The 18331-nt window shown below is 46.1% G+C and overlaps 1 protein-coding gene across 15 annotated transcripts in view; it reads left to right on the top strand.

Annotated features, from left to right (window-relative positions):
- Positions 1 to 43: 43 nt before the first annotated feature.
- celsr1a (cadherin EGF LAG seven-pass G-type receptor 1a) overlaps positions 44 to 18331 on the top strand; it is a 31165-nt gene continuing 12877 nt past the window's right edge. For 3 of the 15 annotated variants that reach the window (XM_061268918.1, XM_061268919.1, XM_061268912.1), the window contains exons 1-6: positions 45 to 3849; positions 14354 to 14709; positions 14771 to 15059; positions 15556 to 15778; positions 16421 to 16536; positions 17039 to 17127. In XM_061268918.1, the coding sequence (XP_061124902.1) occupies positions 339 to 3849; positions 14354 to 14709; positions 14771 to 15059; positions 15556 to 15778; positions 16421 to 16536; positions 17039 to 17127 (4584 nt within the window). In that variant the 5' untranslated portion in view covers positions 45 to 338. Of the gene's footprint in view, positions 3850 to 14353; positions 14710 to 14770; positions 15060 to 15555; positions 15779 to 16420; positions 16537 to 17038; positions 17128 to 18331 lie in introns of all 15 variants that reach the window. The other 12 variants (XM_061268920.1, XM_061268922.1, XM_061268914.1 and 9 more) reach the window with 5 other exon arrangements.

Below are 18331 nucleotides of genomic sequence, written 5' to 3'. Positions count from 1 at the left end.
TCAGAGACACTTCCTAAATCTCCATGAGAAGAAGGGAGGGGTGAAGACCCCCCTCTGTAAGCATCCCAGTGGGGAACCCAGCAGGTTTATGCTAATTTGCTCCTCAAGGAGGAGGAGGGTGTGGAAAAAAGGGTGAGCTGCGGAGCCATTTTGTACTCATTTCAAACTACGTAAGCCTGGAGTGCGCTCCGTGGATCCACCGGCACTATGGAGACGCAGTCTTTTTCCACGATGAAACTTCCAACATGAAGGATAAGAGTGGAACGCGACGCCGGGAGTGGGAAGGCTTCCTCGGATGAGTTTCACTGCAATTCACTGGGATTTGTTATTTGCCAAGTATGGTGCTGTGGAGCGCGTGGATTTGGTTTTTGGTCCTGCTCAACGCGCCGCCCGTGGCGTGCTTGCAGCTTCACCTCACGGAGTCTTTACTACCCGGGAACGTTTTGGCGAACCTGTCCGCTGGACCGGGATGGACGCATAAACTTGACTGGTCTCCCGAATCCACACGGAGTCTTTTCCAAATCGGCAAGCACAGTGGAATTATTGAACTGTCTCGAAGTGTGGAGTGTGCGCGCACGCGTGTCAACCCCGCGCCCGTCCACTTCAGAAGCACCTCATTGACTTCTGGAGATGTGATCCTAACGCATTTGAACGTATTCGTCCACGGACAGGACTGCTTTATCAAATACAGGAGAAAGACATTTCAAAGCAAGCCTGACATCCATATTAAGCATAATTTAATCCTGGAGGAAAGTTCTTGTCTTCTTGCGGGTGATTTGCTGTTCAATGCTGCAGAACTTTTGCCTTCTTTCCTAAAAAGTGGCTTTTTGGACACAGTGTGCACCGGACAACGTTTGGCTGCACTATTTAGACATGGGGCTTTGTTTCTCGCTGATAACTTGTGTCCCGAGAGCATGAGAGCGCAGCCCGAAGTGGATTTGGAATGTCTCCTGCACACCTCTGGAGGCAGCCGGCTTAGCCTGCTGCTCACATTGCGGTTTGGAAAATTGCCTAGACGTGGATCTGTGTCGGAAACAGTTCATGGGGAGTCCACCCGAAGAGGTAAGCGGCAGGTGAACGCGTCCCCGCAATTCCAGCTTCCCAACTACCAAGTGTCTGTGCCTGAAAATGAACCAACCGGGACACAGGTCATCACCCTCAAAGCCACCGACCCAGATGACGGCGAGGCAGGTAGGCTGGAGTACAGCATGGAAGCCTTGTTTGACAGAAGGTCCAATGACTTTTTCACAATCGACTCTCAGACGGGCAGCATCACAACCATTCAGGCGTTGGACAGAGAAGTCAAAGACACGCATGTCTTTAAAGTGACTGTTAGTGATAATGGCACGCCGAGAAGATACGCCACCTCTTACCTGACCGTCACTGTGAGTGACACCAACGATCACAGCCCCGTGTTTGAGCAGGCGGAGTACCGAGTTCGTATACGGGAGAACGTAGAAGTGGGTTTTGAAGTGATGACCATCCGGGCTAACGACGAGGATGCCCCAGCCAATGCTAATATGATCTATAAAATTGTCAACGGCGACAACTCCGTCTTCGAGATCGACCCACGGAACGGCCTGGTGAGAATCCGAGAGCGGCCCGACAGGGAGACCAGGGCGTATTACCAGCTGACAGTCGAGGCAGACGACCAGGGTAAAGAACCGTGTCCCCGCCGAGCCACCGCCACCGTCCACATCATTGTGGAGGACGAAAATGACAACTACCCTCAATTCAGTGAAAAGAGGTACGTGGTGCAGATCCAAGAGAACGTGGCCATCAACACCAAAGTCATCCAAGTGGAGGCGACAGACAAAGACCAAGGGAACAATGCTAAAGTTCATTACAGCATCATCAGCGGCAATGTTAAAGGTCAGTTCTACATTCATTCCCCAACTGGCGTGATTGACGTTATCAACCCTCTGGACTATGAAATGGTTCGGGAGTATAATCTGAGGATTAAGGCACAGGATGGTGGAAGGCCTCCTCTGATCAACGGCACTGGGATGGTGGTAGTCCAAGTGGTGGACGTGAATGACAATGTCCCCATGTTTGTCAGTACACCTTTCCAAGCGACCGTTTTGGAGAATGTCGCCGTCGGGTACTCCGTCATCCATATTCAAGCGATCGATGGCGATTCGGGGGAGAACGCCCGGCTGGAATATCGTCTGACAGACACCGTTCCTGGTTTTCCGTTCACCATCAACAACAGCACCGGGTGGATTACAGTAAGTGAAGAGCTGGACCGGGAGACCACTGAGTTCTACAGCTTTGGGGTGGAGGCGAGAGATCACGGAGTCCCTGTGATGTCGTCCTCTGCCAGCGTCACCATCACGGTACTTGACGTTAACGACAACGTCCCCACGTTCACGGAGAAAGTCTACTCGCTGAAGATCAACGAGGACGCCATCGTGGGGACAAGCGTGCTCACGGTGACCGCTCTCGATCGGGACGTCAACAGTGTGGTGACTTATCAGATCTCCAGCGGCAACACCAGGAATCGCTTCGCCATCACTAGCCAGAGCGGTGGTGGTCTCATCACTCTCGCCCTCCCCCTGGACTACAAACAGGAGCGTCAGTATGTGTTGACAGTCACAGCCAGTGACGGAACCCGATCGGACTCTGCGCAGGTGTTTATTAACGTGACGGACGCCAACACACATCGGCCCGTCTTCCAAAGCGCCAACTACCAGGTGATGCTCAACGAGGAGCAACCAGTGGGGTCCACCGTGGTGGTGATTAGCGCGACGGATGAGGACACGGGAGAAAATTCTCGCATCACATACATTATGGAGGACAGCGTCCCTCAGTTTAAAATCGACCCGGATACCGGCGCTATCACCACCCAAATGGAGATAGACTATGAGGACCAGGCTTCCTTCACCTTAGCCATCATCGCTAAAGACAATGGCATCCCTCAGAAATCCGACACCACCTATGTGGAGATTATCATCGAGGATGCTAACGATAATGCTCCTCAGTTCCTTCGAGACATGTACCAGGGGAGCGTGTTTGAAGATGCACCTATCTACACCAGCGTCCTCCAGATTTCTGCTTCTGATAGAGACTCCGGTTCCAATGGCAGACTGAGCTATACTTTCCAGGGTGGCGATGATGGAGATGGGGATTTCTTCATTGAACAGTACTCCGGTATCATCAGAACTGCTCGCAAGCTGGACCGGGAGAACGTTCCTGTTTATGACCTCAAGGCCTTTGCTGTGGACAGGGGAGTCCCGCCTTTAAAAGCAGCTGTTCCCATACATGTGGTAGTCCAGGATATCAATGACAATGCACCAGTGTTTGAAAAGGATGAGCTTTTCATTGATGTAGAGGAGAACACTCCCGTCGGGTCCGTTGTAGCTCGGATTACCGCAACAGACCCCGATGATGGCACAAATGCTCAAATAATGTACCAAATAGTTGAAGGCAACTTTCCAGAGATTTTCGAGTTGGACATTTTCAACGGCGACCTCGTCTCCCTCATCGATCTTGATTATGAAACCAGGACAGAGTACGTCATCGTGGTCCAGGCCACCTCGGCTCCGCTCGTGAGCCGGGCCACCGTGCACATTCGTCTGATGGACATGAATGACAACCTGCCGGTGCTGAAGGACTTTGACATCATTTTCAACAATTACATCACCAACAAGTCCAACAGTTTTCCATCAGGAATAATCGGGAGAGTACCGGCTCATGACCCGGATGTGTCGGATAAGTTGCGGTACACCTTTGAATCCGGGAATGAGCTCAATCTGCTCTTGCTAAATGAGGACACGGGAGATCTGCGTCTCAACAAGGCCCTGGACAATGACAGGCCGCTGGAGGCACCCATGATCATCTCCGTCTCCGGTAAGACCCCTAAGTTATTTCTGTTGATATTTTGAAATTCTGTCAAATGTGTCTGCGTGGTGAAGGTCCGAGTCGATTATGCTAACTGATCCGGCGGGAGTTTTTTGTTGTCTTGACATTACGGTTCAAGAAGTGTGCTGCAGGCTCTTTGCGTGATCCGGTTGAGCTGCTTTTGTGCCATTCGCGTGTATTGTGTAGAGGTGGACGGTTGAGGTCATAAAATGTGCTATTTGGAGGGCTTCCACATTGCCGCTTTGTTGTTGCAGTCGTAATTTCTCGTTCGACTTTGAGTGTCAAATCTTTAGTTCTTCGGGAAACTCTGTGTTGTTTAGCTCCGGAAGCAGACTTTGCGCTTGAAGAGTTAAAGATTAGACAACTGCAAAGTGTAAACATGTGGACATCCCCATTCAACCAGCAAGCAAGCACACACAAGTGTAGCAAGTCTCATTAATCAGGCAGTCAGATGGGATCAATCTAATACCCTGACAGAATAAACTAGCCAGTCATCTGCTGACAGCTGCTTGCTCAACCTCCTTTGTCTTCCTTCATGTTAACCCCCCCTGCCCTTTTCTTACTCTCTGCTAAAGTTGGCAAACAGCCCAACCCAGCTAGACTCTTGTCATCTATTTCCTCCCAAAGCTGAGCAATGCCAGCATGGGAAACAGGCTTGCATGCTCGGTCTTAAGGTCAGGATTCAAAAACTGCCTGGAAGAAACCTTAAGGAACCGAGACAATGGTGGTGGTATAATGCACACATCAGGTGGTGGAAGTCTTTCACCTTGTTTGAGCAGTGGTGTTGTTTTGCTAAGTGACTAGCTCCCCGGCTTTGTCTCAAACAAAAGACACACTGTCCTTTTTATTACCCTTAAAGACAACCCATCGAGGGTCCAGGGGTGGGTGAGGGAGGCTGACCTCAATAGTTCCAGACCTTATAGCCCCCCCCCCCCCCACTTGATTCAACCCCCCCCCCCCTGCCCTCCTGTTTGTCAATAACAGCTGACAGCTCTTTGTGTATCCTTGACAACGGTGATGACCTCATGATGGTCCCAAATTGGGCTCCATTAATTGTTGCCAGTGCCTTCTAGACCTTTCTGGGTGCGGATTGAAGGTAAAGGGGCAATTTCTGTACTAGGAATGAGTTGGAAATGAACTTTTTTTTAAATGGGGCTTATGGTTTTGGTGCTCATAAGGCCTGGGAATGTTCTGCCCCCCCCAGCACAATTCCTTGCTATCTCTCCTGAGATACACTCTCTTAACACATTGAGCTAGCCACAACACTGCCCCATCTGTACTCGCGAGATAGAGCAAAAGAGTGCCCCGTTAGCCAAGGCTTCTGTGTTCTTTTTGTTCAAGCCCTTATCTCAGCTCGTCGAATTTCACATCGAAGGGGTTCTGGAAGCGATAACAATCTGCCGAGGTCTCCTCACTGTAATGCACCTTCTACTCTTGCCACGTAAAGTTATGTATTTTGAATATTTGCATGCACCTGGTGGAAGTTTTGGTGTGGTCACCTTCGAAAAATTAGCAGTGATTGATGCTCTCCTGTCTTCTGATCTTCTGCTCTATGGCCTTGTTGAAAGATGACGTGCTGCTACATGCGCCACCTCCTCTCCACCCCCCCTTCCATTCTTTTCCCCCTGTGGGGCTTGACTGCCATGCATCTGGTTTGCCTTTTAATCCTTCTCAAGGAGTTGCATAGCTAGGCTTTTTTTTTTCCTGGTCTCAATGCCACCCCCCCCCCCCCCCCCCTCTACCGCAATCCCTACTTTCACTCCCTTCTTTATGTTTGGGATCTAATAAGACGTTAGAGCAATAAATAATAAATCATTTTTGGGTGGTTTCTGAGATTGCTGATATGCTGTGAGTTTTGCCAGTTCAATTCTTGGCACGGATTCAGAAAGATAGTTCCTGTTTTCTTTACTGTCTGGACGTCAAGAGAAATGTTCTGACCCAATACATCCAGACATCAGGGCGTTCCACCTGTGAGATCAAAGTGACCCCGAACTGCTCTGCACGCAACCTCTCACCTCCAACCGATGGAGGTCCTGCTAATGAGGGGGCTGACCACAACAGATGTCAAGCCAAACACCTCACAAAAAAAATCGAATTTAATGTGTGTCCTGAAGGAACTGGGCATTTTTGAAATTCTGAATCAGCAGAATGTCAAAAGGTATTCCTGTATTTCTTCACGGACCATTACCGACCCCTCCCTTGGTTTAACCGTCCCGATGTTCCTGCCTTTTGCTTGTCTGCTCAAACAAGTTCACCAAACTCGACACGCCGGCATCGTCTGTATTTTAAAGTGATTTTTTCAAATACACTAAGAGCGAGTTGTGCGTTTGCCTTCAGGCTGCAGGTTTGAAGTGTAAATACCAAGTAACCTGGATTGGTCACTCTTTGACTCTGTCTGAATACTCAATTACAGACCAGGATTGAAATTAGAACGCCACAAACCGGATGCATCCATTTTCTGTGCAAGGGTCAAGTGGTCAGCAGGAAATCTTCGTTTTGGGGGCGGCTGGTGGAAAGTGGATGTTCCACTGAGATGTTGTCTCGTCATGCTAGCGTGTTTGCAGTGGGGATTTCAAAGAGCGGCGTTGTTTGTTTGCAAACGTAAGGGCCTTAGGCCAAGGGGGAAAAGGTGAAGGGTGGAGAAGGGGGGCTATGTTCTACCTTCATTGGTCTTAAAGATACCTTAACTACCTTTCTTGGTCTTTTTTTTGGTCATGTCTTTTCTACTAAAGTCATACCATCAATTTATCTGGATTATCTACACGGATTTCCCCGCATAGATCCCAAAAGGTCATAACCTGAAACATATATTTGCTCTCACTCAAACGACACAGCGCTCTTCTTTGTTTTCACTCACCGCTGATAACATTTCAAAAAGAAGGGTCTGTAAGCGCTTCACGAGTGTGACATTACAAACGTGGCGTGATGACTCGCTGTAGGAATGTTAAGTAATGGCAAGGGGAGCAGGAGGAGGGAGGGGGGCTGACTTTATAGTATGTCAGCAGACTGAATGACAAGTGTGAGAAAAAAATAATCCTCATATTGTACATGAGGAATTAATCGAATGGTTTGGATCCATCCAAAAAATGTCCTGCGCTACTGTTTTGACCTTTCAACTCTTGGCAAGCAGACATTACCCTGAGGTGATGAGATTGTTGTCTCAAAGGGAGGAGCACCCATACGGTTGAAAGACTCTGGACAAGCTCAGTCACTGACCACTGTTTCCATAACAGGTTGCGGAACATTCACTGACCGTTTATTGGTTCTGAATTTGGAAGTTTCTGAAACGTCCCCTGGTTTTTCAGACTAGTAATCTGTCAGTGATTTCATTTTTAAGTGTAGACCCGTAATGAAAGATCAAGCTGTGGATGAAAGCTGACACCGTGTAATAACGGCGTCTTTAATTGGAGCTTAAATGCTGATCTTCTCGTTGATCTCCACGGAGAAATGTCGGTGACAGGTGTGCTGCCCGTCAGGCGACACTTGTCCACACTTCAACCTCTGTCCAAACCTGCAGGCTTCATATTTTAGCTTTTCAAAATGGAGTCCACGTTTAAATATATTAGGTTCCCCTTTGGACAACTTTGAGGTGACGTTTTTATTTCGGCAGGAATGACTCGAGATTTTTTTTGAACCTGGTCAACCTCAGATGGCAGTCTTTGCCTTGAGGTGTTGAGGCCAAATTTCACACACGGATTCCTTTGCATCTTTTATCTGGTGCACAAAAAGCACCCAACCCTTCTAAAAAATGTCTTCAGTTTCACATCTATCAAAGCAGATACGGCTTTATCCTCCCGCTTGAGTTTTTATCTTCTCCAATCCGGACATGGACGGTGTAAATTAGATTTCCCGCAATTCTCCTAACACATTTTGTCAAGGCGCTCAAGAAGCCCCCACAATGCTTCTCTGTCTCCATGTGAAATTTGAAAATGAGTTGCCTGCTGCTGTCTGTCATCCCACATCTCTTTATCAAGTTAGCGGCTGGTTCCTTCAAGAAAAATAACTTCTCGCTAACTTCCAGACAGTCATAAGCACGCCGTCACTTGCGGACTGTCCAAGTCATGCGTTAGCTCAGATCCAAGACGGACCATCTGAATCGTATTGGTTTTTTATTTATCATAGGAGTCAAGTAGGGCTCCCGAAGTTCGTATCATTAATACATCCCTACTTCCGTTGTTGTTCCTGCACACTGATGTCAGCTCGGTGTAACACAAGAAGCGAGCTGTTGCGGTTTAGCCTGGAGGCACACGATTCTTCGTACGTTATATACCCATCCATTCCTGCCCACTGTAGTCACTCGTGTCTTTTTTTTGGTGGGGGGTGGGAGTGGCTGATGCGTTCAAATGCTCTGTTATTACCAAAGCGATGACAGAATCTTCGGGCACATACCTTTGACACTGTGTAACTGATACGCTCTCTCTTGAACTCTTTGTCTTCCTGATCTATCATAGCTTCTCCCAGTGAATTCTATTCTGCATTTGACTCAAATTAAAGATCCATCGTAGAATATAACGGTGGCCCGATTCTAATTACATACCGTGCCGTAGACTTACGGACGGATCGAGCCACCCACATCGAGGACGTGGCGGCCTGTGTGTATCACCAAGCCTTCCACCACAGGAATGTCAAGAAACCTCCTTATAATTGAAGCGGCTATAAAACGTGCGTGCATGTGCTGTCATGCTCGTATGACGAACAGTTCGGTTTTTTAAAGAGATGATGCCAGTATGAGAATGTCATTGTGGTGGTAAATATGATTCGGTGAATCGGATCCGGTTGAACTAAGACAACAAGACGAACATAGCAGCTTTTGGTCCGTGTAGATTCTCAGTCATGGAAATCCGCAAAAGATGAAACAATGCAATCGGACTCTTCTCCGAAATGTTTATTCAATTCTAAAGTCAGTTCTAGCTGTGGTTATATGGGAACTCCACACCTACCATTAAGAACTGAAGAAGCCTTTTGGAATGTCTTCAACAACTCAAGAGAGCGGTGTTACATTTTGATCCCCGTTTTCAAAGTTGCTTCTCTTCTGAAAAATGATTCAGACATGTCATGACACTCCCTTCAATCAATTTTTGAATTTTTTTCAACTTTTTCCTGATGGATGGACTTCACGTGCGAAGAACTATAAACGTGTCTCGTCTTTGGGGGGGCGCGTCTATGCAAGTTGTTGACGTCGAAAGATTTACCGTTCTTCTGCGCTTTGAAAGGATCAAGCTAGTCTGAGGGAGCTGATGAAGAAAGCTCGAGGTGATACCCGTCTCTTTGAGCAAGGGAAGACACCTGGAAAGCATGCGATGATTGGTTTATTGATGGATTTGGAGGTTTTTTCCATCTTTTAAGTTCTTGGTAAGATCTTGTGAAGTTCTACCGTGCGAGTGAAAAGTTGTGATGCTACGATGAGCCACGCCATGCGGTGACAGTAATTGCTACCCTCAGTGAGGAACACTGCAGTTTGTCAAGTCTCGGTCCAAGTCCACTCACACATTAGTTTTGACAAATTCCTGTCACAATCCAAAGGACGGCTTCAGACTCAACATGGCATCCTACATTTTTTTTTTATGTGCCGGAACGAACATTAGTGTAGTGACATGCTTGAAGCTGTAAATTCAAGAGTGATGTACGTCATTTTAGCATATGAATATAACATGTAAAAATATAAAAAATATATATTTAAACAAATAGATATTAACTGAAGTTGTGTGTTTAAGTTGCTGTTTCACTCCAGGCCTGTAGGTGTCAGTAAAATGTGGTTGAAGAAAAATAGTTTTTAGTTTTATGGACGGGAAATATTTGTAATTAATTTTTTTGTTGATCTAAATTTTCATGATAATGTTTATGGTCATGTCAAACTTTTCGCTGCAATTTCACTTCTGCCCTATAGGTGGAAGTAATACGGAATAGTTTCCAGGATAATAATTGTTCAATGTCTTTCTTGACTCATTATCACGCCACGTTCTCGCCGGCCGTGTCACGGAGCACAATGCTGACACTTAGGTGACCCTGACGGATAAAAACAGCAAGTGACAAGATGGCCACCGCATCTTTGTGAATAAGAGAGAAGCAGCCTGGTGATTGAAGGCGAGGAGGGAAGAAAAGGAAGGAAAATAAGTAGGGGGGCTTCTATTTTTACCCTCACATTCCCTTTCCCCCCCTCGGACTTCAAAGACGTTCCCGATGAGAGGGAATTATTCCCCTCCACTCAAGCGTGCCGTAGTTCTCTCCTCCACTTCACCTTTTCAACACCCCCCCATCAAAAACTGACTTCTTGTCATAGCGGATTGGCCGTGAGTTCGATTCCCGCTGTGACGTGTGTTTGCGTCAAAACTCTCGACCCATAAGCACGATTAAATCGATGAATTTTTTTTCCACTTGACCGGCTGCCCCGCTAACTTACTTAATGACTGAATGGGTGACTGTCGGAGTCATTGTTTGGGCTCATGCTTGCGTGATTTACCAGCTGGCTCGGTCCTGCCAAACAGCTGACAACATGAGCTAAAATTGTGTCGTCCCCAAAATTGTGTTCAACATGCGGCGTGGGTCACCTTGCAGTTCTAAAATCTCAGCCGTGCCTAACAAATAATTTTTCAAAATAACTTTTTGCATTTTGCAGGAGGTAGAAACTATAGTTCGATTAGCTTCGGGCCGAAAGACTAATCGAATTAAAATCGACCTTAGAGCAGAATGCTTACATAGTATTTACATTTTTGTAAATATTTCAGATTTTTTTTCCATTATTTATCTGACTTATAATTTCTTCAACTCGATTGAAACAACAAAAAATAATAACTTGTAGTTGCACAAGTGTGCACACCCTCTAATTAGCAATTTGGCTGTTTTCCGAATGACCCTATCTCATTCAAACTCAGGCTTCCAAGAAACAGAAAACACGCTCTACCTCTCGTGATTTTAATCTTGCTTCAAAAATAGCTCGGTTTAATTGGCCACTTTTACAGACACATTTTTGTAGCGTTCAGTTTATTACATCACATGTAGCACGGAGCTTATCTAGTGGCAAAACATCCCACTAGGACAAACATAGACTGGGATTTTAATTCAGTTCGCCCGACTGGTGACTCATCGTCTCATGCTACACACATTACAAGAGCGACATGGCGGATTTACAAGGCAACACGGGCTGGCCTGATCTTGTTCGCCGCCATGAATCACTCCAAAGAGAACGTACAATATCGACACCCATACCACTAGCATCATTTGGAATCCCTAACTGATTTTTTTTTTTTGCCTTCACAATTCAAATTGAAATAACTTAAACCAAATATTTGAATTGACACTTCCCAGCTCCCGTCACTTGACTGGGAAGAAGGCGGATTATTCAGCAGGTGTCTGCGGGGGTGTCGCAAGGGTCAGCGTCTCCTCAGCTTTGTCCAGCCAGAACAAGTTGAGGAGCTGCTCGACTTTGTATTGAAGCGCATTTCGACACGAGTCTTGCCGTTTCCCGTGACGACGACCCCCCCTTCATCCCGACCATTCCGCCTCCTTCCCAAGCGCTTTGTTGAATGGAGCCAATGGCGGGCCAGTTGGTAACCAGGCACCCTATTTATCAGTAACCAGCACCAACAATAACTGTAACCAGACACCTCCTTGGAGAAAAGGACAGGAAAGCACAAAGAGCTGGAATGAAGGGTGGAGGTAGAAAACCAAAAACAAAAAGAGATTTTGATGAAGTTTTAAACATGCTTATTTTGAGCAAGTGGAGCGAGAGAAAAAAAAAAATCCAGCAATCGCCGGGAGACTCGATGTGGTGTCAGTGAAATAGATCCTTGACTCCGATTAGTCCATTCATGGCTGGGTGGTTCAGTTCAACCTAGGAGGGAACTTTTGATCATGAGAACCCCCCTCCCACCTCCAAAGCTACTATTTATAAGCTTATCGAACCAGATCAGGTCCGATTAGTGCATTTGTATCGTTGTGAACATATTTATATGCGTGTCAATGCGGTGATTTAGCTCGGCGGTGCGTGACCAACTACTGATTAGGCGTTGCGGTCTTTGCATTGTTTGCCCGGGTTCTTGGTTATAGTTGAGTGGTCGGCCTTCTTTGTGGGCCAGGAAGGACTCTTCACCTTGCTATAATGTTATTAGTTGACCACACACTTGCACATGCAAAGTGGCCGAGCACATTTATAAATTATTGGAAAAAAAAATAATCTTATTGGGGAAAAAGACTTAATTAATTAATGCATTTAATAAAGAAAATTAAAATTTTTAATTCACTTAAAAGATGACAAAATGTACTTATGAATTTATTCTAAAGTAAAATACTGACACAATTAAAATTACAATATAAAAGAGATTTTTATGAGGCATTTTATAGAAAAGAAATTGCAGTTAGAAATCCCAGTTTAATTGCGCATGTATTACTAGAAAAAAAAATAACAGTAAAAGGTTAAGAATTAAATATCAATTTAAAAAATGATTTAAAATAAAAGCTGTATTATATAAAATGCAAAATGTTTTTGTTTAGTGATTTTTTAAAAAAAAAATGGAATTGATTGTCTGTCTGAGTCGAAACAGTGCTGCCATTCTGCTCACGTCGACATTCTAGCCAGGTCGGATCTCCTCCCGAGCGCTCCGCTTTAAAGTGCGGCCGACCGAGAGCGCTTGTCTGAGATTTGCTTGTGAGAGGCCCATTCAGCTGGCACTCGATATCGCGGAACCAGCCGAGGGGCGCCCAATTCAAGCGCCTGTCAAGTGAAAGGTTAAAAGTTTGGCTGGGTACGGCATCAACTCCATGAGACGGCGCTACTCCAGGTTGGGCGTTCATTGACATCTCAGTCAACACAAAAAATAGAGAAGGGACTTGGGTGTTCTTGTTGCCTCCCTGAAGACTTGCAGGTGTTGAAGAGGAAATTGGACGGTAACAGCTGTGTGTGCTGATATATGGGTCACACTTGCAGACATAATTCTTCCAGTCAAATACGCAGACGCTTGATCTTTATGACCATTTAATTTGACATTCTCACGTTGTGTCTTTCGAGTTCCTGCCCCTGAATGGCTGCAAGCAGCTCCTACTTCAGTTTGTTTTGATTTAAATGTTACCAATGGAATCCAGCGGAGAAAGTTCGAGGCGTTTAAAACACCTGAAACGGGAAGTTCCTGTTGTTTAGTTTCTGTAGAATAATTAACTGTGCTGTAACAGAGTTGGTGCGTTCACGTTTCCTGACTTTTAATAATGTCACGACCTCTCTTGTGGGTTTAACATTTTTGCTCGCTTCTACTATTGTCTTTCGAGGTGATAAATGTGTGTGTGTGTGTGTGTGTGTGGTAGTAGTCAGAGTACAAAAATGTGAGAGTGGTTGTGTATTTTTTATTTAATTTTTTTTACCAGCTATCTTGCTCGCAAACTGAACAAACAACTCTTTGATTTAAATTAACATTTGAAAATATATACATAGAAATATCTTTATATTATATCATATAAATATAGACATAAATACATAAATTAATTTTACGTGTTAAACGGGAACATTTAAAGAGTCACGAGTATGTCACGGAATTTTCACCTGTGGTGGTCAGGCGTGGAAAATACCGTATCCCGACGGGGTTAGTTGCAAAGATTTATGTGTGTCAAAGACAACCATGCAGGGAATGCATTATGTATAGAAAATGTCTGCGTACACATGTGGAGTGTGTTTGTACTTGTCACTCACAGACAGCTGCTACAGAAGCCTCATGGCATTCAATGTGTGTGTGGTTACAAATGACATCATTTGGAGAGCGCTATACGCTCTTATATTTAAATGCTTCAAAAGTGTTTTTCCACCCGTGCGTTCCATGGTTCAGCCCATCCCTTCTGCATATGTGTGTTATGCTATGTCAGCAACTGGTGGGCTCTATAAATAACACAGGTGGCCCCCCCGGAATGAGAGAAGATCCATCTACTTAATGTTAATTAGCGGGTCGTTGCTTGTTTTTGTTGATATCCCTAACATTTGATAATACTAAAAAATAGAAAAAATATCATTCTGGACCTAAGAGCGTCAAGGCGCCAAACCTCACCAACCCCCCCCTTACTGATCATAGAGCCACCCGGCATGCACTTAAAAGCTTCCAAATACCTTGGAGAATTTTTATTTCACGCATCAACGGAGTGTGGACATAACGGCAATCGTCCGCCTCAACAGTCTGATCCATTTCATGCCGACCCCGCCACCTGTTGTCCATTTTTTGTCACCCAGGCCTTTTGGTAACCCTCCAACGTTCAGTAATTGGTATGCACGGGATCAAATTACACTACATAGCTGTTACATAAAGCTGATGTGGAAGGTATTGTTCTGGAGACGGGAACATCACAAATGTAATGTGATCGATGTAAGAAAATACACCGACACACCTGGACATGAAAGACACAAGTGCAGTTTTGTGCTGATTGTTTTGTTTTGTATTGTGACACCTTGTAGTCCAGAACTTTTTTTTCCCAGCGAGCAATGAGATCTATTTTATTTAGCGTCACGGTTTCTTTCCAGATGGTCTCCACACCACCTCGGCCCTCTGCACTCTCCGCGTCACCATCATCACCGACGACATGTTGACTAATAGCATCACGGTGCGCTTGGAGAACATGTCCCAGGAACGTTTCCTGTCGCCTCTACTCGGTCTCTTCGTGGACGGCGTGGCGGCGGTGCTCTCCACCAGGCCCGACGCCGTATTCGTGTTCAACATCCAGAACGACACGGACGTGCAGGGCTCCATCCTCAACGTCACCTTCTCGGCTATGCAGCCCGGTGGAGGCCCCGGGAAGGGGACCTTCTTTCCTTCGGAGGAACTGCAGGAGCAGATTTACCTGAACAGAACTCTCCTCAGGCTTATATCATCTCAGGAGGTAATTTTACGTTTGGAGAAAATACCACGAGAGCCAGTCAAAAATGTCCGTCCTTTTGTAGGTTCTGCCGTTCGACGACAACATTTGCCTGCGGGAGCCCTGCGAGAACTACATGAAGTGCGTGTCGGTGCTCAAGTTCGACAGCTCTCCGCCCTTCATCGCCTCCAACACGGTTTTGTTCCGACCCATCCACCCCATCAACGGGCTACGTTGCCGCTGCCCCGTCGGCTTCACGGGCAACTACTGCGAAACGGAGATCGACCTTTGCTACTCGGGGCCTTGCAAGAACAACGGCCGGTGTCGAAGCCGTGAGGGCGGCTACACCTGCGAGTGCCGGGAAGACTTCACCGGTGAGAGACTCTTCTGGACTTTTCTGGAATATTTCCCTGTGTTCACCTGATACCCGACAGTCTCTTTTCCCGTATCTCTCTCTAATAGAGACAGCCTTCATCGGCCTGTCCTTCCTTCTCTTCCTCCATCTTATCTGATCTAATTATCCCATTATACCTGCCACTGCCCCCCTCTCCCCGCTCATACCCCCAAGCATGTTTTGCGTACCAAAAACCAAGTGACGGTTCCTCTTTTGGAGGTCACAGTTCAACACTTGGAACCATCACTGTCCCATAATTGGCTCGATGACAGCGTTCTTCTCGGGTTTCCGCATAACAGGGAAACAGATCCTTATAATTTACCCCACGGAAAATGGGATTATACCGTAGAGAGAAGGGCCATTATCTGGTTCCAGGCTCTTGGAGAAGGTTTGGGGGTCCTGATCATGTCTGGACTGTCTGACAAAAATGTCTCGGAATGTCTCGGCCCAACTAACTCCCGCTTCTCTTTTCATAGGCGAACACTGTGAAGTGAACGCCTCGTCGGATAGCTGCGTCCCAGGCGTGTGCAAGAACGGCGGCGAATGTGTCAACAAAATGGCCGGCGGGTTCTCGTGCCGGTGTCTGCCCGGCGAGTACGAGAAGCCGTACTGTGAGATGACCACCCGCAGCTTCCCCGGACAGTCCTTCGTCACCTTCAGGGGTCTGCGGCAAAGGTTTCACTTTACCGTCTCGCTCATGTGAGTTGCCCGTCGTTTTGATCAAGTTGGTTCCAATTTTTTAGGTTTATTTTTATGGAAACAAAAAGACATAAGAGACAAGGGGTTGGTTCTACTCTGTTGGTATCATAATAGAACATTCTTGCTTGTTTTGCTTCCTGTACAAAGGTAGGAAAGTTGGAGCAATAATAATGGGAGTCGATTAGTCGTGTGACGGTGAGAAACAAAACTTGCACTGCCCTCAAAACAGGAAAGTCTTTGTGATGGGTTTCCCTTATCAGCGTCTGGTTGCAGCCCTGCCGACTTCCTGGCTCGCTGGCATCTGCCGGTTGACTCCTCTGCCCTCACCTTGCATTCCCAAACGGCTCGCACGTGAACTTTGCTCGCACGTTTTTTTTTTTTTTTATCGCACGGGCAAACGTCATCTAACGAACAGTAGGGGGAGGGGGCAGCTTTCCTGTCCAAAGCCCATACGCGACACATTTCCTGCTTTTGCTTAATGACTTTTCTTCATTCCATCATGAAGATGCACAGAGACAAAAGTATTGGGACAGATTACAGTGCAGTTTTTGCGTCGTTCATGCCCCGCCCACTGACATTTTTGTGCAGTTTTTTTTTTTTTTTTGAAAGCAAAATAAGAATTTTTTGTGTGTGTTTTTCCAGGTTCGCAACACGAGAACGAAACGCGCTGCTCCTCTACAACGGCCGATTCAATGAGAAACACGACTTTGTCGCTTTGGAAATCATCGACGAGCAGATTCAACTCACCTTCTCCGGAGGTTAGGCGGCTTTCCTCAACTTCCATATTCAACCTGGCGTGATTCAAACAATTGTATATTTTAGATAACATCCCAATCATGAAATATAATTCCCAAATTCCGTTCTGTTTTTTTCTTAATTACAAAAATGTATTGTATGTATTGTAACTATTTGTTTACATCTTAATTTTTTATTAACTCAGGATTAAACCTGAGTTAGCCTTATTGTGGAATGCCGATTTTTAGTTGTTGATTTTACTGTTGACAAACGTGCTCTTGCTTTCTGAAACCACACACACACACACACACACACACGAAATAACACACTTGTCAGGGTTGCGGATTCTTGCCCGGGGCCGCTCCTGCCTTTGACAAACAAAGTAATTTATCAGTCCTTGCGCCTTGCCCTCTGCTTAAGTCAGAGACGCTGACAGCGCAGACAAATACCGCCCATTCCCAACTAGTGATTTGGCGTCAAGTTGGGGCACCACTATTTCAAATTCTCTATCGTTTCTATCTCCAGGTGAGACCAAGACCACCGTGTCCCCCTTCATCCCAGGTGGTGTCAGTGATGGTCAATGGCACTCAGTGCAGCTCCATTATTACAACAAGGTAGTGTGGATGTTCTCATTCAGTTTTCTTCTCACGAGGATCCTCTTGCCATTTTTTTTTTTTTTAATCAAGTGCCGTCATGTATCTGCGGTGTAATAATATATCGGAGAAGCTTCTTCAAGTCAGGTGTTATTTTCCTAATAAATTTCCAGAGCCTGCAGCTATTGTTCAAATAAGTTTTGGGAATGAGAGGTAACTCAGAGTTCAATATATGCTACTCATAAAAAAAAAAATCTACATGGCCACTTTAGAGTGCCTCATTGTTGCGGCGGGGAATTAATCCCGTTCGCTAGCGGCTTTGAGCGAATATTTCTTCTTTTAACTTTTTCTGACCATGGTTTCACATTTCACGAACGCCTGTCGCAAACCAGAGGAGCTTTCACCCGTCATGACAGGCCGGCATTCATCACACGTGACGAATGACTGGCGAACACGACGATCCCGTGTTAGCTGCGGGGTCACTTTAGCGCTCATTGTCGGGACTTGTGGAATGACACAGGCACTGCGTCGTGTTATGGTTACAGCTTTGGAAACAACAAAGTCGCCGCCCCCCGTTCGGCGTGGTTTTCCTTTTCCCCCTCATCTTCCTCGCTTTATTATTTTGCTCCTTTTCTTCTTCCAGAGTATATAATCACATGTACCAACGGGTGGATCCGTAACAATGTCACGTAGTGATTTACAAAGCCGCCGACGTTCGCCCAGAGGCCGACCATCTTCACGATCAGAAGCCATCGCGTCCTGGAGGGCTTTTTTTTTGTAAACGTATACAGCAGAAGGTTCACAATAGTGTTGACGAAAAGATACGCACAATTTTTATATCATTTGCCAAGCCCTAAAGGCGACTTCTGAAGATGATGTAAGCCAGATTCATGTAAGCCAAGCTCCCCCCCCCACGCAGATAACGCTGACTTTGATCCGATGCTGGGAGCCTTAAAGGCTTTCAAATGGGAAAATTGAGATGGATGCATTTTTAAATGGGAGCTACCTGGAAAAACAAGCAAGTTGACCCAAAAACTGATCACTGAAGAATTATGGAAATCTCCAAAGCGCTCGCTAGTTTTGAATAGAGGCTTGTTATTGTCCCACGAGTCCACTCATGTGTTAACGACCCCTATATTGATACACAAAGCGCCCTCGCACGCACAGAAGGTGATTTAGTGGGTCAGATGATGAGACGGTTAAAGATTGCGCAAGGGGGTCCGCC

Source organism: Syngnathus typhle, linkage group LG21, assembly GCF_033458585.1.
Source record: "Syngnathus typhle isolate RoL2023-S1 ecotype Sweden linkage group LG21, RoL_Styp_1.0, whole genome shotgun sequence".
Lineage (NCBI taxonomy): Eukaryota > Metazoa > Chordata > Actinopteri > Syngnathiformes > Syngnathidae > Syngnathus > Syngnathus typhle.
Note: the sequence above shows the minus strand (reverse complement) of the source record. Positions and strands in the feature narration are given on the sequence as shown.